Genomic DNA, 22,577 nt, shown 5'->3' on the forward strand with positions numbered 1-22,577 from the left:
AAATCTTTAAAATATATGCAGCTAGCATTGTTAGCAACGAGCTAAGCTAACAACCATAGCAATTGGTTGCATCATCTTGAGAATGCGTAGACTAGTTTCACGTGGTAGAAACAAGAAGTTTAACGAAAGTAGTTTTTGCTGTAAAATGAGGCGAAAAAACTACTTGATTCCCGAGTGAAGAGCGAAGGTTAAAACACGAGGCAGGAAACTCTGTTAGCAATGAGCTAAGCTAACAACCGTAGCATCCTCTTGAGACTGCGTGAAAAATTTAAGACAAGCAACGAAAAAACTTTATTTAAAAAACGTTTTATTTATTTGGGGCAGAAAAAAAAGATGAAAACAAAATTTTCAGCAGTTGTTTTTCTTCACAGTCCACCAAACACTCGCTGGACGACTCGACTATTGACCAAAAATGGAGATAAAAAAAAAAAAGAAAAACTATCTAATGGTTTCACGTTATATTTCTCAGGGTAAAAGAAACATGTATTTGATGAACTTTGGTCCTTTTTTTTGTCTGTTGTTTGTGTGAAGAATGAAAGTTTGTCTTTAGTCGGAGCCGTCGTCCTCCGAGCTGGCGGGACTGGAGGCTTCTTCCTCCTCGGACTCCTGGGCCAGAGAAACAAGATCAACAAACAAACAAACAAACTTTTTTACACTTTTTCCGGCAATTGTGCTTCTTGTTTTCAAGATTTTTTTCAGTTACTAGTTCAAATATTTGTTGTTATTTTTCCAATATTTGTCCATTTTCATGATAGTACTTATTTTTCCATTATTCATAAAAAAAATGTTTTATTTCCGTGCGTTTTATAGTTTTACTTTTGATATTTTTCTCTGGTTATTGGGTTTATTTTTGTGATATTTATTCATCATTTAACACAAATTATTTTATCCGTTTTCTTTTCAAATTGTTGTAAAACATTTTTCCGATTGTCGTGTCTGATTCGTTTTTACACTTATTCACTTTTATGTGCCTTTTTTTTCTGGTTTTTACGATAATGATTTTTCGTCGTTTCTAGTGCAAATATTTGTTGTTATAGTTCTAATATTTGTTTGTTTTTCATGATAGTACTTTTTTTGTTTTATGAATGACAGAAAATAATTTGAACCAAAAAACAAACACAAGTTTTATTTTCTCTGGTGATTGTGCATATTTGTTTTTATGATAATTATTCATAATTTAACCAAATTATTTATTTATTTTCCCCAAAGTGTTTTTTTTCTTTTTTTTTTTTTTTACACTTTTTCTGGTTTTCACGACAATTCTTCTTCAGCTACTAGTTCAAATATTTGTTGTTACTGTTCCAGTATTTGTATGACTTTCATGATAGTACTTTTCGAGTTCATGTCAATTATTATAGTTTTATTTTTGCTTTTTTTTTCTGGTTATTGTCATTATTTTTTCTTGTTTATTTATCAATTAATGTAAATCATTTGAGTTTTTTTCTCTCCAAATTGTTAAAGGATTTTTCTGATTTTCGTGCCTATTTTTAATACAATTTTCCTGGTAACTGTGATCATTACTTTTCAATTATTTTTGTGCTAATTCCTTCTGTTCTTACCTCAAATTATTTTTACGTGGTTTTTTTCTGTGTTTATTTTTGTTAGTTTGTTGTTAGTTTTTAATTGAACTTTTTTCTCTTTTTTTTTAAACGTTCGTCTCTAAGAGCGTTTGACTCTCGACTAAATCTTCATCTCACCTCCTTCCTCCTCTTCTTCTTCTTCTTGGACTTGCCCTTGTGGTCGGAGTCGGAGGAACTCTCGCTGGTCTCGATGAACTCTTTGCTCTTGAAGCTGTCGCTGGCTCGGTCCTTCTCCTTCTCCGCCGCCGCAGACTTCCTCTTCCTGTCCTCCTTCTTCGCCGGCTTCTTGCTCTCCCTGAGACACACGGTGAAGGAAGGGTCAAAGGTCGGGAACATCTCAACATCTGGACCTTCACAGAAACTCACTTCTTGACCGCTGTAGAAGTTCCGGCTCCGCTCTCCAGGAACTCCTTCTTCTTCTGGTCGTACTCCTTCTTGGCCTCGGCCGCCTTGCCCTCCCACTCCTGCAGGACGCCACAACAATGAGACTCTGTAGAAGCTGCAGAAGCTTCAGAGACACGACGACAACAAGATCCACCTCCTTGTCCTCCTTCTCGATCTGCCTCCACATCTCTCCGGCCTTCTTGGAGATCTCGGTGACGGAGATCCCAGGGTTCTCCGACTTGATGCGCTCGCGGCTGTTGTTCAGCCACAGCATGTAGGCGCTCAGGGGCCTCTTGGGGCCCTCTCTCTTCGGCTTCTTCTGGAGACGAGAGGACAGTGAGACACGTCAGGACGAGGAGACACGACAGGACGAAGGAGACAAGAAAGGAAGAAGGAGACATGACAGGACAAAGGAGACAAGAAAGGACGAAAAGACACGACAGGTCAATGAGACGCAACAGGACAAAGAGACAAGAAAGGACGAAGAGACACGACAGGGCGATGAGACACCACAGGAAGACGAGACGCGGCGGAACGACGAGACGCGACAGGAAAAAGAAAGAGACTCGACTGGTCAAAGAGACAAGGACGAAGAGACAAGAAAGGACGAAGACACACGACAGGGCGATGAGACAAGAATGGACGAAGAGACGCGACAGGACAGAGAGACGCGACAGGACAAAGAGATAAGAAAGGACAAAGAGACAAAAAAAGGACGAAGAGACAAGAAAGGACGAAGAGACAAGAAAGGACGAAGAGACAAGAAAGGACGAAGAGACGCGACAGGACAGAGAGACGCGACAGGACAGAGAGACGTGACAGGACAGAGAGACGCGACAGGACAAAGAAAGAGACACGACTGGACAAAGAGATAAGAAAGGACAAAGAGACAAAAAAAGGACGAAGAGACAAGAAAGGACGAAGAGACAAGAAAGGACGAAGAGACAAGAAAGGACGAAGAGACGCGACAGGACAGAGAGACGCGACAGGACAGAGAGACGTGACAGGACAGAGAGACGCGACAGGACAAAGAAAGAGACACGACTGGACAAAGAGATAAGAAAGGACAAAGAGACAAGAAATGACAAAGAGACAAGAAAGGACAAAGAGACAAGAAAGGACGAAGAGACAAGAAAGGACGAAGAGACAAGAAAGGACGAAGAGACACGACAGGACGAAGAGACGCAACAGGACGAAGAGACGCGACAGGACGAAGAGACGCAACAGGACGAAGAGACGCGACAGGACGAAGAGATAAGAAAGGACGAAGAGATAAGAAAGGACGAAGAGACGCGACAGGACGGAGAGACGCGACAGGACGAAGAGACGCGACAGGACGGAGAGACGCGACAGGACGAAGAGACGCGACAGGACGAAGAGACGCGACAGGACGAAGAGACGCGACAGGACGAAGAGACGCGACAGGACGGAGAGACGCGACAGGACGAAGAAAGAGACACGACTGGACAAAGAGATAAGAAAGGACAAAGAGACAAGAAATGACAAAGACACAAGAAAGGATGAAGAGACAAGAAAGGACGAAGAGACACGACAGGACGAAGAGACGCAACAGGACGAAGAGACGCGACAGGACGAAGAGACGCGACAGGACGGAGAGACGCGACAGGACGAAGAGACGCGACAGGACAAAGAGATAAGAAAGGACAAAGAGATAAGAAAGGACAAAGAGACAAGAAAGGACGAAGAGACAAGAAAGGACGATGAGACACGTCAGGAAGAAGGAGACGCCACAGGACAAAGAAAGAGACGCCACAGGACAAAGAAAGAGACGCCACAGGACGAAGGAGACGCGACAGGACGACGAAGGACAACTCCCACCTCTCTGCGTGGCTTCCGCTCCTTCTTCTCCTTCACCACTCGAGGTTTCTTCTTCTGCTTCTCCTTCTTCTTCGATCCTCCGTCTCCACTGCCGTCGTCGTCGTCGTCGCTGCTGTTGCTGACGGACGCGTTGCTGTCGAACCTGATCGAGAAACCATGAGTTCAGTCGAACACAGAGATCGAGCTCAAAGAAATAAGAAACTTACTCTTCGGCGACGTCGTCTTCCTCCTCGCCAGGGTTGAAGGACTCGTCTGAGAAGAATCAACATTGAATTAAAAATCATTTTGATCTATTAGAGAAGCGACTCTCAACCTAGGAGTGATGCATCCATGATTATCGTCTTAAAGATGTTTTATTTTGAAAAAACAAACAGGTTCAGGTGACTTGACACGTTAAAATACTATTTCGGTCAAGTTTACTGAAAATATATATGATACAGAGTTTGTTTTACTCTTTTCACTGCTTATTTTTTGAGGATTTTCATGATTAGGGGCTTAAGAAAAAACAAAGTGAAATACCGCAATTTTGTTTGCGATAGTATCGATTTTCTTTGTATTATTTTGGATTTAAAGTCATATTTTATTGTTATGATGGTTCTTTTTAGGGTTATATAAAATAATTGGTGAATAATTTCCTTTTAGTGTTCCAGTTAAACCTCTTCCGCAGCTAAAGCGAGAATAAAATCCGGTCAGATACCTACGATGACTGAGGACGAGAGGATACAGTGACTCCAGCAGCTTTTAAAGCTGTTGTTTGGACATATTTTGATTTCAATAGATGTTTTTTTTTAATTAAAATTGTCATTGTTATGATGTCCTTGTCATGTATATTGTTTTTGTTGTTTTGATTTCTTTTCTTTCTTTCTTTCTTTCTTTCTTTCATTTATTTATTACAGTCTGGCATTTATTTTGTTATAAACTTGATTTGATTATTTTGAAGGTTTTCTGTAATTTCATTTTGGTCGCACTTAAACCTCCGACGGCTAGATGGCAGCAATCATTAACTCCTCTACAGCAAAGGAAACAATGTAAATCCTGTCATTACTGAGGACGAGAGGATACAGTGACTCCAGCAGCTTTTAAAGCTGATGTTTGGACATATTTTGGTTTGAAAACAAATGAAAGCAGTTACTACTGAGGACGAGAGGATACAGTGACTCCAGCAGCTTTTAAAGCTGATGTTTGGACATATTTTGGTTTGAAAACAAAATGAAAGCAGTTACGACTGAGGACGAGAGGATACAGTGACTCCAGCAGCTTTTAAAGCTGATGTTTGGACATATTTTGGTTTGAAAACAAATGAAAGCAGTTACGACAGAGGACGAGAGGATACAGTGACTCCAGCAGCTTTTAAAGCTGATGTTTGGACATATTTTGGTTTGAAAACCAATGAAAGCAGTTACGACTGAGGACAAGAGGATACAGGGACTCCAGCAGCTTTTAAAGCTGATGTTTGGACATATTTTGGTTTGAAAACAAAATGAAAGCAGTTACGACTGAGGACGAGAGGATACAGTGACTCCAGCAGCTTTTAAAGCTGATGTTTGGACATATTTTGGTTTGAAAACAAAATGAAAGCAGTTACGACTGAGGACGAGAGGATACAGTGACTCCAGCAGCTTTTAAAGCTGATGTTTGGACATATTTTGGTTTGAAAACCAATGAAAGCAGTTACGACTGAGGACGTGAGGATACAGTGACTCCAGCAGCTTTTAAAGCTGATGTTTGGACATATTTTGGTTTGAAAACCAATGAAAGCAGTTACGACTGAGGACAAGAGGATACAGTGACTCCAGCAGCTTTTAAAGCTGATGTTTGGACATATTTTGGTTTGAAAACAAAATGAAAGCAGTTACGACTGAGGACGAGAGGATACAGTGACTCCAGCAGCTTTTAAAGCTGATGTTTAGACATATTTTGGTTTGAAAACAAAATGAAAGCAGTTACGACTGAGGACGAGAGGATACAGTGACTCCAGCAGCTTTTAAAGCTGATGTTTGGACATATTTTGGTTTGAAAACCAATGAAAGCAGTTACGACTGAGGACGAGAGGATACAGTGACTCCAGCAGCTTTTAAAGCTGATGTTTGGACATATTTTGGTTTGAAAACAAAATGAAAGCAGTTACGACTGAGGACGAGAGGATACAGTGACTCCAGCAGCTTTTAAAGCTGATGTTTGGACATATTTTGGTTTGAAAACCAATGAAAGCAGTTACGACTGAGGACGAGAGGATACAGTGACTCCAGCAGCTTTTAAAGCTGATGTTTGGACATATTTTGGTTTGAAAACAAAATGAAAGCAGTTACGACTGAGGACGAGAGGATACAGTGACTCCAGCAGCTTTTAAAGCTGATGTTTGGACATATTTTGGTTTGAAAACAAAATGAAAGCAGTTACGACTGAGGACGAGGGGATACAGTGACTCCAGCAGCTTTTAAAGCTGATGTTTGGACATATTTTGGTTTGAAAACAAAATGAAAGCAGTTACGACTGAGGACGAGAGGATACAGTGACTCCAGCAGCTTTTAAAGCTGATGTTTGGACATATTTTGGTTTGAAAACAAAATGAAAGCAGTTACGACTGAGGACGAGGGGATACAGTGACTCCAGCAGCTTTTAAAGCTGATGTTTGGACATATTTTGGTTTGAAAACAAAATGAAAGCAGTTACGACTAAGGACGAGAGGATACAGTGACTCCAGCAGCTTTTAAAGCTGATGTTTGGACATTTTTTGGTTTGAAAACCAATGAAAGCAGTTACGACTGAGGACGAGAGGATACAGTGACTCCAGCAGCTTTTAAAGCTGATGTTTGGACATATTATGGTTTGAAAACCAATGAAAGCAGTTACGACTGAGGACGAGAGGATACAGTGACTCCAGCAGCTTTTAAATCAGTTACAACTTCGTCAAGAGTCATGTGGTCTGTAAATACTACAACACCAGAGTCAAGTACTCGACAATACTACACATATATCCTCGTATCGTGATACATAGACACAATCCTCCTCGTGATTTTTAAGTTTTTTCTCACCACTCCCGCTGTCGGAAACATCGCTGGCGTCGCCTTCCTCCCGGATCTTGCCCTCGGCCTTCATCCTCTCCAGGTAGGCGTCATGCTGGTCCTCGTCGGAGTCGCTGTAGTCGTTCTTCTTACCCTTCGCGCCCTGAGAACACGAAGCCACGACAACAAAAAGAATCAACCGTTAAAGAGCAGATTCTTCTCTTCGGTCCGAGAGGTTTTCCCACGAATATAAACTTTATTAATACGATCTCCGCGGACGGAGAACGGAGACCAGGGAAAGCTAGCGGACTTAAGGAGACTTCCTGTCCGGGGCAGGAAACGGACGAGTCCATTAGTTTCCATTGACCTGCTGGTTTGACCCTTGTGTTCTCATGGCAACAGAAGATCTCGCTACCATCTAAGCAGAGATTTAAGACAGAGAGCATCATGGGTAATGCAAGATGTCGTGGCAGCGTCACGATGGCGGCTGCCTTTGTGTTACAGAGAGAGTCAGTACAATGCAGTTAACACACACTGACACACACACACACACACACACATACGTCCAGGGTTATCAGGTCCACACATGCGAGTCCAATGCCCTTGAATCATGTTTAGTCGTTGATTATTCACCAGGTTTGGTCGTCAGCAGCAGAAAAAAACCTGTTGTCAAGACTTGGAAACATCCAAACTAAGACACGCTCAGTGACAGAGAAACTTTATTGTTTTTAGTTTAGGTGAAGAATCGTTTGGAATCTAATTGGATCAAATGTGTAGTAATAAGTCTGTGAAGCAAAATAACTCAAAAACTGACGAAAGGATTGATCAGGAAATATTGAACAAATGGCTACATTCCAAATTACCATCTGGATCCACGGATCGTTTGAAGATTCGTCACTCTCAGTGGTGCAGATTGATGGCCCCACTGTTTGCCGCACCTACCGTGCATTTGTGTGATTATAGTTTTAATTCGTAAGAGAGATTTTTGGAGGATTTACTGCCACCTGCTGGCTAGTTGAGCTCACGGTTGACGATATTTATTATTTTCAGCTGAAAAAAGTATCACATTTTCTTGCTCACTCACAAGAAACTATTTTAATTCTTTGTTATCATTTCAAAAATCAGAAAACTTTATTATTGCCAGAGTTGTGTTGGAATAACACACACAAAAAAATTTAATAAAAACAGATTAATAAAATAAAACTTAATTTTACTTTGAAAATATTGTCAAATTAGCTTCACTTTCAGTTATTTATCTCATACTATTTTCATTAAATTGTAATTTATTTTTTATTATTATCACAAGAAAAAAATCTGCTCTGTACTTTAAATAACGAGCAACCAACGTTAAGTAACTTCTCAGATTAAAGAAGGGCATTAATATCCAAAAATGGACAAAAACAAGCTGCTTGGCAGAGGTCTGCGCTCTCCGAGTGCTTCACAAAGTTCTAACTTTTATCCTAATAGTTTAAGAGCTTCTCTAAATGAATCTATGAAGTAGAAAATATGTTTATTAAATAAAGGTTTTCTCGCTAATTAAGAAGTTTTAAAGGATGTTTATCAATAAGTGTCAAGCGTGTGCGAGTGTCGAGGGTTCTAGTGTGGATGTTCAAAATTTGAGTCGACGCTCCTGCGAAGGTGCAGCAGAAAAAAAAAACCCCCATCATGCAAGCCAAAAATGATTTCACACCGAGACCACGTTGTTCCAAACCACGACGCCCACGTTCAATACCCACCTTCTTCTACACGTGCACGGACAGACACACAGGAGAGGGCGACACGTCAAAACACATGGACAACAGGTTGATGGTGACTTTTGAGATGATTCTGGTGAAAATGTTTTTCTACCTCTTTGAAGCCTCGGTTCTTGATGTTGAGCTTCTTGGCGTTGACGAAGTCAAACAGCTTGTCGTATTCTTCCCTGCACCACAGGAAGGGAGTGAAAAATTAACGTCTTTAACTTAATCAGGGATTTTTGGTACGTTCGGAATGAGGCGGAGAAAATAAAAGGCTATAATGTGTGACTTCTCGGCAACAAATGCAAACAAATCTGAGTATCTTGTTGCTACAAACACCATTAGATAGATGGATAGAACTTTATCGATCCCTCCGGAGGTCTCCTTCGGGAAATTATTTTGATTGACAAGTTCATTTTCTTGAGTCAGTTTGAGTTTATTTTAACATAATTTTAAATAGCTTATTAAATTATTGAATTTGATATTTACTAAAGAAATAGTTAGTGTCTTACTAAATACAATTTAGATACAATTTTAAAAATGGAAAATCTAAACCTGTTTGTTCGAACATATCAACAAAGGAAGTAGAATTTGTTGTTGTTTTTAAATACGAGTGTAAGAAAATACAGATTTTCTTTAATTTACAATTAACTTAAATATTTCTGGCATTTGTCAATTTATGTATTGCAATTTCAACTTCCAGGCGCTAGATGGCAGCAGTAGTTACGTCCTCCGCAACTAATGGACACCTTGGGTGATCCTGGTGACGACTGAGGACGAGAGGATACAGTGAATCCAGCAGCTTTTAAAGCTGATGTTTGGACATATTTTGTTTTCAAAACAAATTAAAGTAGTTACGACTTCGTCAAGAGTCATGTGGTCTGTAAATACTACAACACCAGAGTCAAGTACTGGACAATACTACACATATATACTTGTTACTACACTATCACAACACCAGAGTTAAGTACTGGACAATACTACACATATATACTTGTTACTACACTATCACAACACCAGAGTCAAGTACTGGACAATACTACACATATACACTTGTTACTACAGTATCTTAATATATTGTATTGTATCGTGATACGCGTCGTATTCAAGCCAAGAGACACAATCCTAATTTTTTTTTAACTACTTCGACTTTGTTCTTGGTGCCAATGGCGGCCATGTTGGAAGTGACATCAAAGCAGAGTGTTGTTAACATCCTCACATCACTGAAGACACTGAACCGACAACAATATTTGATTAAAGGTCACTGAGTATGTCATCAAGGTCAGACAACGACAAAACTCTAAAGCAACATTTACCAACTTTTTTCATTTTTTCCCATCACTTTTCACATTAAAACACATTTTTTTTAAATCTGTTCCTCAATATTTCCCTAAAAACCTGTTAATAACTACATTTATTTTTGCGTTAACATCTTAGGGTAGCATTTAAACAACAGATATTATCTATTGAAAGAACTGATGATTACAACTCAGTAAAAAAAACAGTTAAAATCTAAACATACTTGCGTTGTCTTGGTCTCGGCTTCATTTTGCTCGTTCAATCTTCAGAAGTTGTAACTGATGTGTTCACTGCTACGACTCTATTTAACCGTTCGCACGATTCCACGTCTCAAATGTGCCTTTAAAACGCTTTCAAGTCGAGCTGGTTCTACGAGAGTCAAAGACTCCAAAGGTAAAGTCAACTGAGGGCGTTCGTGGCTAAGATGCACGAGTGTGTATATGACACATCTGAGGTGAACTTGATAGTCCTGAACACTTTAAAGCTCGTCTGTTTGTCAACGTAATCTGCCTTGTTGTGTCTTGTTTACGGTCACATCGTGATCGCATCACTTCCTGATCCCCTTACAAAAAACACAAAATGGCACCTGGTTTTCATACGACTGAGGACTTATTTGAATTTTAAAGATGGAATGAAATAAACCAACTCTTTCTCACATGGAGTATTTGGCAAGGAAGCAGCAGAGGCTCCACAACACTGCGATCCCACGGTTTTGACACCGGGTGGAGCCAGAAACAATCTGTTTTTAGCCATCGTATTACAGCTCTTATATTTTTAAAGAGCTTTCAAAAATCGCATTTAAGACATTTAATGAAATCTAAAGATTAACCGGACTTAACCAGTTGCTTTTTTATTGCGGGTGTTACGTTTTGAAACCTTTGGCCATTTAATTTTTCACTTGATTTATTTAACAACTTTTATTTGAACTTTCGAACTCAAGATTTCACTTGAGGGGCCATCATTCTTCTCAACAACCCTCTCAGTAACAGTGACCTGAACAGCTCCTGTAATGCTTTGCCGCCCAGCCAACCAATCAGAACTGTGGTTCACTTTTGACATCATAGAAGTATAAATTAATTCAGTACTGTAGAGACCAATCAGCCGTCACTTAATAGAGCTGTGTGCAGAAAAGCATCATGGGAGTTTAACATTTTGTTGGAACCATAAGTAAGATGTGGTTAAAGTTTCTTCATGTTTATATGAAAAATAAAAGCAGGATATTACAGTCCAACTGTATTTAAATCAAATATAAACATTAATAATAAATATAATGTTAACACCAACTGTCAATCTTTAATTAATGTTCATAGCTTCCATGCTATCAAAACACAATAAGCTTGTTATAGAAACCAAACTTAAACATTATTAATAATTAACCCAAGACAACGCAATATTTTTATTCCCGATACTGTATTTATATTCGATAGCACTGTATAGATATTAAAAACACATTTATATATATATTTTTTTACCATTGAAATTACATTTTATTTGAATTCAAAGTTATTCTATGGTTTATATTTCAATAGTATGTGTATAAAAGACAATCATTCGATGTTTTATTTAACAATTAACACTCAAATATTCAGTGCGTTCATTCATTTGTGTGCTGCAATTAAACCTCCGGCCACTAGTTGGCAGTTTGTCATTTCCTCCGTCTCAAAGTAACTTGAAAAAACTGGGGAAATTGCAGCTATTAGTGAAAAAGAAAGTAAACACCAGAGTCAAGCAGCCTTTAAAGCTCATGTTTGGACTCATTTTGGCTTTAAAACTAAGTTTAAAGTTTAAAATTAAACACCGACAGATACTGGATATTACATGTTGATCCAGGTTGTTGATAAAAGTTAACATTTTACACTTTCACATTTGATTAGAGAAAGTATTTGCTCGTTTCTTGTTGTAAAAGCCAGAAAAAATGTTGCTTTAAAAGAAACAATATATCGTTGTTACTACAGTATCTCAATATACTGTCACACATTGTGTCAGTACACAGCTCCAAGTAGTTCCTGGTTCTGTAGTTATGTTTATCTGCTGTTCAAATAAACCATATCTTTGTAAGAGAGGGAACATTTCATGACAACCGTGAGTAAAAGACACTCGTGAAGACTCGCCTCTCGATGCTGCTGAAGGTGTACTGGTTCCCCTGCTTGGTCTCGATCTCGAAGTCGAAGGACCTGGTGGTGGTGTTTCCACGGGCGAAGTTGACGTAGGAGATCTCCTCGAAGCGGATGTGCACGGGCGGCTTGTGGACGTAGATGAAGCCCCTCTCCAGCGGGTACAGGAGACCCGAGGACGCCTTGTAGGAGCAGGTGATGCACTGAACCCCCGAGTGTCTGAGGGACAGAAACGTGTCACGAGACGAGGAAGAATTTCATCTTGAACGTGGTTTGTTGTCGTTGTTACCCCTGGAAGTTCCCGGGCACGGTGATCTTCCTGTTGACCAGCGACTTCATCACCCGGCTCACCATCTCGTAGAGGGACCCGGACATGTTCTTGCTGAGTTTTCCTTCAAAACGACGCTCAACGTCCTCCCTGAGAAGCAGAGAAAATAAAAGGCATAAAAAGTACGAATGGTATCTGCCGCCCTCTAGTGTACGCCTGGTCACACAGCATCAACAAACAATAAATGGTTAAATTTAACATTTAAATCGCTGAAACTTTACTTTGTGTTATTGAAATGTTGCTTCTTTTTATTTTTAAGAATTAAATTAAAATGAAATAATTTAATAATAATTTTCTAGATTCGTGTTTTGTTGAATTTGATTTTTTTTTTAATATTTAAATTTAAAAATGTGTAATAGTTGCAAAATTAATTATTCTTTTTATAGTTCGAATTTCAATAATTCAAAAATATATTTTCTAAATCCAATATTTATTTTAAACCACAGTCTTTTGAATTCAACATAGAAATGTTAGTGATACCAGACAATACCAAACGAGTACAGAGTGACTTGATTGAATTAAAAATATTAAATACAAATATATTTTCTTAAAAGAATATCAAACTCTGTTTTAAAAAAAGCTTTAATTTTTTTAATATTCATTTTTATTTACGAAATTATTCATAAATAATAAAAGAATTATTGAAATTATTTTCAATTGTTCAACAAAAATAAATTGAACCTTTCAATAATATACAAATTATTGAACTTTATTATTTAAAAAACACTTAAAAAAACAACAACATTTCAATCAAATAAAAGTTTCAACACTTAAAAATGTGAAATTCAACCATAAAGATTCTAAAGGAAGTTAAAAAAAACTCACTCGCTCATGTTGAGGGTGAGACTGAGGTCCTCTTCTTTAGAAAACAGCAGGATGAGGAAGTGGTAACGGGTCTGACCCTGCTTGATGGGAGGATCCAGACTGATCTACAGGTGAAAACACGTCAAAACACAAACATAAAAACACGAGAAATAAAACACGATCTCGTCGTGAGCCGCGTGTCAAACGCACCACGAAGAACATCTGCCTCTGGTCCTTGTGCGGCAGCAGGAAGAGACGCAGGACGGTGGTGTACGGGATCTTGTAGTCGAAGGTTTTACCGTGAAGGTGGAGGAAGGTCGGGTAGATGCGGATGTCGTACCTGCAGACGTGGAAGATGTTAAAGCCTGTGAAGGAAGTTCTGTGGAAACATCTCTGGGATCTCCTACCTTCCTCTGGGCGTGAGACACTGCAGCTCTTTGAAGATACAAACGGCGTCTCCGGTCGCCTGGATCACGTCGGCCTTGGACAGGACGTTCTGGGCGAAAGCCTCTACGGGGTCCTGGCGCTCGTCGGACTGGCTGGGGGGCACGTAGAACCGCACCTCCATCAGCGAGACCTCGGCGTCGTCGTTCTGGTGGAACTCCAGGGTGACCTCGTTCTTCCCGGTGGCGCACTGGGACACGTTGGAGAGCGGGATCTCGAACGCAGAGTTGTCGTTGACGTCGAAGGACAGCAGAGGACCTGGTGAGTCAGTAACGGTTATTTCTAGACCTGGTGCGGAAGAAAAGTACTTTACGAGCCTCTAGAATCATTCATTTAAATGACCGGTAGATGTCTTTTAAAGTGAGCTTTGATAAATGTCTAGAACAGCCACGGGAACCATTTGATTTTAAATATTTGACGCATAGAAAGAGTCAATAAAGTGTCTTAAATTAATTGGAAAACATGGTTGAATTTAACATTTCAATTGTAATTATTTAAATGCTTTTTAAGAACTTAATTCATTTTAATTCATTTATTTCTATATTAAAGTTATTTTTGCTTTTAAATAACAATATTTGAATTCAATTATTTAAAAAAATAAAAATTACGTCAAAAGTATTAAAATACTTATTCAATTTGAGTGTAATGTGAATAACATTTTTACTAACAGATTTATTTCATAACCTTCTAATTAATGCATTACTTGTGGTGCCAAAAAAACGAACTCCCATGATGCCCTTTTGTCCCATGTTCAATTTATTGACGTCTAATTGGTCGATAAAATACTGTATTTAAATTGTACGTCAATGTCAAAGGTAATAATCAGCTCTGATTGGTTGGCTGGGCGGCAAAGCATTATGGGAGCTGTTCAAGTCGCTTTTATTGAGCAAATGTGTTTGTGGTATCCCGTCCGTTGTCTCTGGGTCAAGGTGACCCGGAGGCCTTACAACAAATGTGTTTGTGGCATCCTTTGTGTCCTCTCTGGGTCAAGGTGACCCAAAGGCCTCACAACAAATGTGTTAGTGGTATCCCTTGTGTTTTCTCTGGGTCACAACCTCCCTGGCTTCCATAAATACATATGCAGTGGTGGAGGTTCTTGACCCAGAGACAAAACAAGGGATATCACAAACACATTTGTTTTCGGTCCTTCGGGTCACCTTGACCCTGAGATTTGAAGGGTTAAACATCTCTCTCGGTCACTAAAATGAACATGAATCTGAAATCAAAGCTTCTCATGAGAGACAAGAGTGTGATGGACTCGTGTTTACCTGAGAACTTTGCCGTCCCCCAGTTCCAGCCCTTCACACACATGTCCTTCTCCATCAGCTCCACCTTGTAGTTGGACTTGAAGAACTCCGAGATCTTTTCATGGTCCTTCAAAAAGCGAGAACACCGAGGTGAGGACGTGGAAAACAGAGCGACAGTTACGGGGGGTCAGAGCGAGAAAACATCTCGACCACCTGAAGCAGATTAATCAGGATGCAGTTGTGACTGATGTCGGGGCCTCCAGGGATGTAATCCATCCCAGCTCACTTGTCCTTCTCTGACAATCAGCCTGTTTATTTATCCTTCCTGAACACACACACTCACACACACATCCACTGTCCAAGTTCACACACATGTGGAAGTGATTGTGTGGAGAAGAACTGTGGGAAAAACCATTTACGCACCTGGATACGAGCCTGTCCATGTGCTTGTGCAGCAAATTAGAGCCTCAGAGTGTGTTAGTGCACGACTGTGTGTGTACGAGTGTGTGCATGAATGTGTGTAACAGTGTGTGCCAGCTTGTGTTATAGTTTGTGCACGAGTGTGTGTACAAGTGTGTGCATGTACTAGTGTGTGTAACAGTTTGTGTTCGAAATGCGTGTACGAGTGTGTGTGTGATTTTGTGTTATAGTGTGTACACATGTAAGTGTACGAGCGCATGTATGATTGTGTGTACAAGCGCGTGTAGGATTGTGTGCAAGAGTGTGTGCTATAGTGTGTACACAAGTGTGAGTGTGTGTATGTGTCTGGTACGAGTGCGTGTACGACCTTGTGTACATGTCGAGTAGTATTATGTGTATGAGTGTGTGTACAAGTGTGTGCATGTGTGTGTACCAGTGTGTGTACTAGTGTGTGTAACAGTGTGTGCATGAGTGCGTCTAACTGTGTGTGTACTAGTGTGTGTACGTGTCGAGTACTAGCGTGTGTTATAGTCTGTGCACGAGTGTGTATACTAACTAGTATGTGTACAAGTGTGTGTACAAGTGTGTGTGTACAAGTGTGTGCATGAGTGCGTCTACCTGTGTGTGTACTAATGTGTGTAAAAGTGTGTGTGTGTGTTTACTTATGTGTGTACTAGTGTGTGTGTGTTCATCAGTGTGTGTGTACTAGTGTGTGTAAGAGTGTGTGTGTGGGTTCATCAGTGTGTATGCTGCTCTGGATCAAGGCGTTGTTTAAAGCAGAACATGTGTGTGTGAGTTTACACAGCTTGTTTGTGGCGACGTGTGAACGTGTGTGTCCTCATTAGGTCTGATGTCGAGTGTTGCTCTAATCCTCATTAGCACTTTGGCACAATCTCTCCTTCCCGACTCGTTTAATGATCACACACAGACTCACACACACACAGACTCACACACACACACACACACTCAACGTCTGGAAGGTGTTTTGTTTTGAAAGGAAACAGGATTATAACCAGGTATACCAGGTAGCTTTATTATTATAATTATTAAATAAATACAAAGTTATTTCAACTCAAAAAATATTTTTAATTAAAAGGGAAGTTGACTCAATCCAGCAAAAATATTGCCAATAAAGAGTGAATATAGAAACTATAGTTGAGACTCAAAAATGTATTTAAATACATTTTTTATTGAAACTATTTTGAAGTCGTACAGTTATTTTTTTTTAACTTGCATATCTTTAAATACTTAAAACATTACTTCAATAAAAGAAAAAACTGTAAATCAATTAAAAATGGTAGAAATGCAATTGGAGTCTCAACTACATTATTTGCATTCAAAATAAAATGTTTTTTTTAAGAAACCAAGTAAACTAATACCCCTATAGTTTACTCGGTTTCTTTGGTAAAAAATACAAAAAAATATATTTAAAGCCCAGTAGTAAAATTCATTTTTCCTGCAACACAATAACTTTTTTTTGGCTGGTAGTTCTTTTTTATTTTTGATATTTTTAAAGACTGGTCTGTGAGTAAAAAAATGTTAAGGACCTGCTAATGTTAAGCTCAATAAATCAAAGTTTTTTTCACTAGGATACAAAATATATTTGCTGGATGAGAATTGATCCATATTTAAACTATAAAAACCACAGAATTAGTTCTACAGGTTCCACTGGCTGACGTCACCCGAGCTCTTGTGGGGTCTTCAGTCCATCACCGGTGACCCAAGAAGGACCAGCAGTGAACCCACAACAGTGTCACGGGTCACCAGGGCTCAGGAAACACACTCGTAGCTACACAACAAACTGAAGCGTGTTCTGTCTTCACTGGCGTGTATTTATCAACCCTGACCTTTGCAGAGTTAACACTCGGGAACACGACAACACTACACACCTGCAGATCACACGGATAAGATACACAATGTGTGATTGACCTGGAAACTTTTTTTTGGATGAAAGTATTTCAATGATCGGCTTGTACAGCAGCAGAGTACCATCAATATACTGTTATTTCACACAAATCGGGGGGAAAAACTAGGCAAAAATATGACCAATTTGTTTTTTTCTTCACATTGTTTGACAACATTATAAAATTCTGTGGTAGAAAATAGTTAATTAGAAGCTTGACACTTAAAACATAGATTTGTAAAGAAGCAAACTTCTGATTTGCGTTTTTCCCCAATTTAAAAATATTTATTAAACCACAAAATAATGCTGACAAAACCAAAGATTTTGTTTATAAAAGGGATTAATGTCAAAGTACTATTTATATAAAGAAATACAACAAACATTGCTTTATTTTGAACTCCATCTATGCTTGCATTCAAATCTTGAATTTTTGTTACTTTTGATCATTAGTTCTTCTGTAGTTTCAGTTAAGTGCGAATAAAATGATTAAAACATTTATTTACAATTAACACGCAAATGTTCACAGCCTTTTTTATTTTAGTCTTGAAATTTAATTTAGATGGCAGCAGTCATTACGTTCTCCACAGCTTAGGGCCAAAAAGACCCTGGCGATAGATAAATATGACTGAGGATGAGAGGATACAGTGACTCCAGCAGCTTTTAAAGCTGATGTTTGGACATATTTTGTTTTGAAAACAAATGAAAGCAGTTACGACTTCGTCGAGAGTGGTCTGTAAATTCTGCAACACCAAGTACTCGACAATACTACAAGTAAATACTTGTTACTACTGGGATTTGCCGGGATACGATACCCATTTTCAAAACGTATCGACAGCACCCAAACTATTTTTTTTAACTAGACCTTAAAATTCTTATTATAGCTTCAGTTTCTTTTTGCACAATTAACATTAACATACATTTACGTTAATTGTTGTCACAGAGGTTATTTTCGCACTTTTATGATTAATAAAAATATTTTGCTTAAATCTGGGGGCCTTTTTTGTATACTTCTGGTATCGAGTATCAAATATTGTCGTATTGAGTGGAAATAATTATTAGTAGTATCACAATATATCGTAATTTATTGTATAATTGTGTGAGTATTTTCATGCCCATGACACGACCAGATTAGAAGTCAAGCTCCTACACAAGAGTGTGTGTCCAGCAGAAACCTCTGAGCTGTGCTTCTCAAAAACATCCAAACACAAAAACATAAAGTGCAGTAGAGTCGAGCTCCCTCTGCTCTCAGAGGTGAGTGTCGTCGACCGCAGATGCATCACGGTGTCTGTGCAGGTCCGATTACTGACACTGGCGTCAGGATAATAAACAATGATCTCAGACCTCTGAGCTCCTGGGCAACAGGATTCATCTCTGCTGATTAACCCCAGGAGACTCCGGGTCGTACCAGCTCCTCCACACATCCAGGGGAGTCGAACGAAAAAATAGATAAAAACAAACTCCTCTTGTCCTTCTTTCTGAGCCAAATTGCTCCGGCGGACCGACATAAACAGTGAGTTACATGAGCCAATGATTGCTCTGTTTATGTAACACACATGTTTCGCGCCGGTTTCCCTCATTAATCCCATTAGGCTTAGCTTTGGGAAGGAGAGGCGGCGCTTTAACAACACGCTCTTTCTCTCTCCAACGTGGCCTTTTTTTTCGCAAGATGGTAGCATTTTTCAGTGGAAATGTCAGACACAGGATGGAAGTCGTCCACCGTCATAAACACGGCGAATAAGGTAACAATTATTTCCACCCGCCGGAGAATTCTGACATTTATAAGATTCTTTTTAAAACACTCACCGTGTCCCTGAAGCCGTCGTATTTATAGACGTGTCCGGAGCTGGTTCCTAGTTTGATTCCGTGACCCAAACACACTCGTCGCCAATGAGCCGACTCGATCTCCCCGGCTGGGATGTTGTCCACCTTCCCCGTCTTGCTGCTCTTGTAGACGACGTTCTGCTTGCTAAAACGCAGCCTCCCGTCGTTCTGTTGGAAGACGACATTCATCCATCAAATGTTCAAAAATGTGCTTTTAATTGGTTAAAGTTTTATACTTCCTGTCAATAAATGCATATTCTCTGTCTGAGATTTATCTTAACATTCAATTAAAAATGTCCTGGGTTGGGAAGCTAAGATCAGATAGACATTTCTTCCCAAACCCTTTTAATAAACCTAAACAGATGATCTTAAACTTTATATAACTATTATTTTTGATCAAGGTAACAGTAACGGTGAAGGTAAAGTCATCTCAAATTCTTATTTATAATAAAAAATAATGTATATCTTTTGGATTTCAGGACAAAAACATCTATAAAATCATGAATTAAAGTAGTAGAAATACAAACTAAGACTGAAGCAAGATGCTAGTTTTTTATGTTAGTCCTTTCATTAATTTTTTTTCACTGAATCGTGAGACCTTCATTTTCCCCACACAAAAATAAAACAGGGTCCTTGTTGTTGATAAAATACAAAGCTGCTAACTGGAGCAAACAGCTAGCTTATATGCTAGTTCTGCCAGTTGTTGTGACATTATTTTCGTACAAAATAAATGTAAATATGCATCTAAATGTGTTCATGTGTGGCTGCAATTATGTTTTTCAACTGATCTTTATCTTTAAAATATAGAAAATACATTAAATATATAAGTTGCAAAAATATGAACCCGTCAACTGAAGCAAAAAGCTAGCTTATATGCTAGTTCTGCCAGTTGTTGTGACATTATTTTTCTAAACAAAAATATAAATATGCATCTAAATGTGTTCATGTGTGGCTGCAGTTATGTTTATTGACTTATCTTTAGAATTAAAACATGAAAGAATATATTAAATATATATTAAAGTTGCAAAATAACAACCTCCTAACTTCAAGAGCAGGCAGCTAGCTTACATGCTAGTTCTGAAAGTAGCTTTTTTTTTAACTTAAATTTCAAACACAAAAATGAAATATTAATCAATAAAATGTAGCTTCCTACTTATATTTGGTTATAAAATCAAAACTAGATCCGTGTTGTTGTTAAAATACAAAGCTGCTAACTCTAAAACTGGACAAAACTAAGATAGCTTATATGCTACTTTTGCCAGATGTTTTTTTCTGAGTAGAGACCATTATTCCCACATTAAATATGACATTTGTATCTAAATGTGTCCAAGTGTGATTGCAGTCCTGGCCTTTCACTCTTGTTTAGTTTTAAAATATAAAAATCTATATTAAATGTATATTTAAGTTGCAAAAATATGAACCTGTTTACTCAGAGGGAACAGCTCTTATATGCTAACTCTGGCAGATTAACTTTTACATGCAAAACTAAAATATTAATACACAATTCATAGCTTTCTACTAATCTTTGGTTTTAAAATACAAAAAATTAAATTCTGAAGAAATGTTTATTATATTTTTTTAAGTGCACAACTTTGTCTTGTTTATTTAAAAAAGAAAACTTGTAACAAATCTACACAATGATGCATAATTGATTTTTCATGGAACAAAGTGGCAGGTGTTTTCACTTGTAGTGTAACTTTCTCACAAAGCGCTTTAAGAAAAAAAACAAAGTCGAAACTCACCCATGAGCCTTTGACCTCCTGGTAGATATCGTTGAACTCGAGTGTGTCTCCCATCTCTTCCACAGTCGATGGAGAGGAAGATGAAAACAAACACAATGAGAAACACGAGTCAGTATTGGTCGAGTCAAAGATACAGTCGTTTATCAACGACACACAACATATTTGGGCCCAAAAGAGAGAAGTTAGTGATAGTTAAAGTGATCAGAACAGGCGGTTTCCTGGTCGAGTTCGACCATGTTTACTGACATTGTCCGTCACTTCCAACGTTAATTTCATGAATTCGATCAATAAATATTATGTCGTAACTGTGCTTAATATTTCTATTATTGAATATTTAAACAAATTATGGCTTTTTTGTTCAATCTGGGCAATTAATTTACTTTTTCTATGCATATTTTAAGAGCCAAATTGTTCTACTTGAACTTAAATTAATTGATGAAAAAGGTATAACATCTTTGTTATATAATAACATAATTAAACTCTTTATTCAGTTTATTAGTTTAACTCTCCAATGACAAAAACATTTTTGAAACTTGGTAAATGTTGAGCAAGATGTGACAAACCTAAAATATTGAACCTCATAAAATATACTAAAAGTGGATTTATTTTAAGAATTCAGTGCATTTTCACGGGTTAAACTAGTCTATAACTTTCCTAATATTGATCACAGAGAAAATACACATTTTACTGGGTTCGTCTTAACAAGACCTTTCAGATAATAGTTCATAATCCAATATAAATCAACTGATCTTTAAACTTTTACACACATACCTAATTATTCAGGTTTTTAACCACATGTGGTTTCATTGAAAACAAGCTAACTTTAACCTTAACTTTCACGATCCATAGCAACCCTCGTTCATTTCAACCTCTTTGGACACGAAACTAACATTAGCGTCAAACAATCGAGAGTAAAATCAAACATTAAAACAACAATAGCAGCGCCAAGAAGAACTGTGTTGGGGACGCTTGTTTTACTGACTCACGCATCCGTGCGTTCGACTCGCACCGAGAGTATTAGCAAACAAACATGTGGCACCGCCCCGCCTGAACCGCGGGCACCACTAATCAAGCGCCTCCGAGCAGCGAGGCCGGTCTCAGATACATAGCGACGTTTAACAGTTAAAATATGTAAACACAACTGATCTTAGAAGACTTTACACTCGTCCTTACTCTCGAGCATCTCTCTGAATTGCGCCAAATCAGTCTGCGTGAGCTGGAAAGTAGCACAAAGAGGATATAATGGTCTTACTGTCACTGTTGTGAGAAGAGCCTCCGTTTTCCCGCGTGTAGCATCGGGAGCTAGTGCTACGTCACAGGAAGAACATGTGAATGTACTTCCGGCGAGTAAACACGTTTTTGTTGTGTTTGTCCTTAAACCGTGATTCGTTTTTGAATAAATATTCAGCGGACGTAAATATTTCTATTAATATAATTCTATCGTTAAACGCTGCGTCGATATGTTGAATTGACCAGGATGTAGTTGTTACGTATGACCGCTGGATGTCGCTCAACACAATCATTAAAAAAGGCTCGTCATGACGACGTAAGAAACATGGCATGGAGAGGTTTCTTCAAAGTCACTTAAAATCAAAGACTGAATAAAGATGTCTTGATGTTTTTATCTCGTTACAGTTAAATTCTGTTGACTTTAATTTAAGGTCCCTCGCTTTCATCCGGTTATATTTCCCCTAATAAAATAGTAAACTCTAAAAAACATGTCAATAACATTAACACATGCTCATTCTAGTCTCCTTTACTACAATCTTCCATCAGTATCTTGGAATTGTAAAAAAAAAGGCAGTAAAAACTCATATTGTCAATTAAAATAGTCAGTTTTTGTGTTAATTCTAAACTCAAATTAACAACAATAAAATTAATTCTATTCCTGTTTTCATTTTGCAAATGGTC

General features: G+C 38.4%; 1 protein-coding gene across 2 annotated transcripts; it reads right to left on the minus strand.

Moving 5' to 3' along the window:
- Window positions 1-290: 290 nt before the first annotated feature.
- Window positions 291-22,045, minus strand: ssrp1a (structure specific recognition protein 1a). 2 transcript variants are annotated; one of them, XM_087798418.1, is made up of 17 exons: window positions 21,919-22,045; window positions 20,667-20,722; window positions 18,907-19,092; window positions 14,802-14,907; window positions 13,497-13,791; window positions 13,300-13,429; window positions 13,111-13,214; window positions 12,247-12,375; window positions 11,955-12,176; window positions 8,657-8,729; window positions 6,839-6,971; window positions 4,010-4,055; window positions 3,804-3,945; window positions 2,119-2,283; window positions 1,947-2,044; window positions 1,698-1,875; window positions 291-606 (listed from the first exon to the last, which is right to left on the minus strand). In XM_087798418.1, the coding sequence occupies exons 2-17, from the start codon at window positions 20,718-20,720 to the stop codon at window positions 547-549; spliced, it is 2,121 nt and encodes a 706-aa protein (XP_087654544.1). In that variant the 5' UTR covers window positions 20,721-20,722; window positions 21,919-22,045; the 3' UTR covers window positions 291-546. The 2 variants fall into 2 exon arrangements, with proteins under 2 accessions (XP_087654544.1, XP_087654543.1); XM_087798417.1 differs by lacking the exon at window positions 21,919-22,045 and adding an exon at window positions 21,840-21,858.
- Between the last annotated feature and the right edge of the window lie 532 nt (window positions 22,046-22,577).

This window comes from Callionymus lyra, chromosome 9 (genome assembly GCF_982586985.1).
Source record: "Callionymus lyra chromosome 9, fCalLyr1.hap1.1, whole genome shotgun sequence".
In the NCBI taxonomy this organism is placed as follows: Eukaryota; Metazoa; Chordata; class Actinopteri; order Syngnathiformes; family Callionymidae; genus Callionymus; species Callionymus lyra.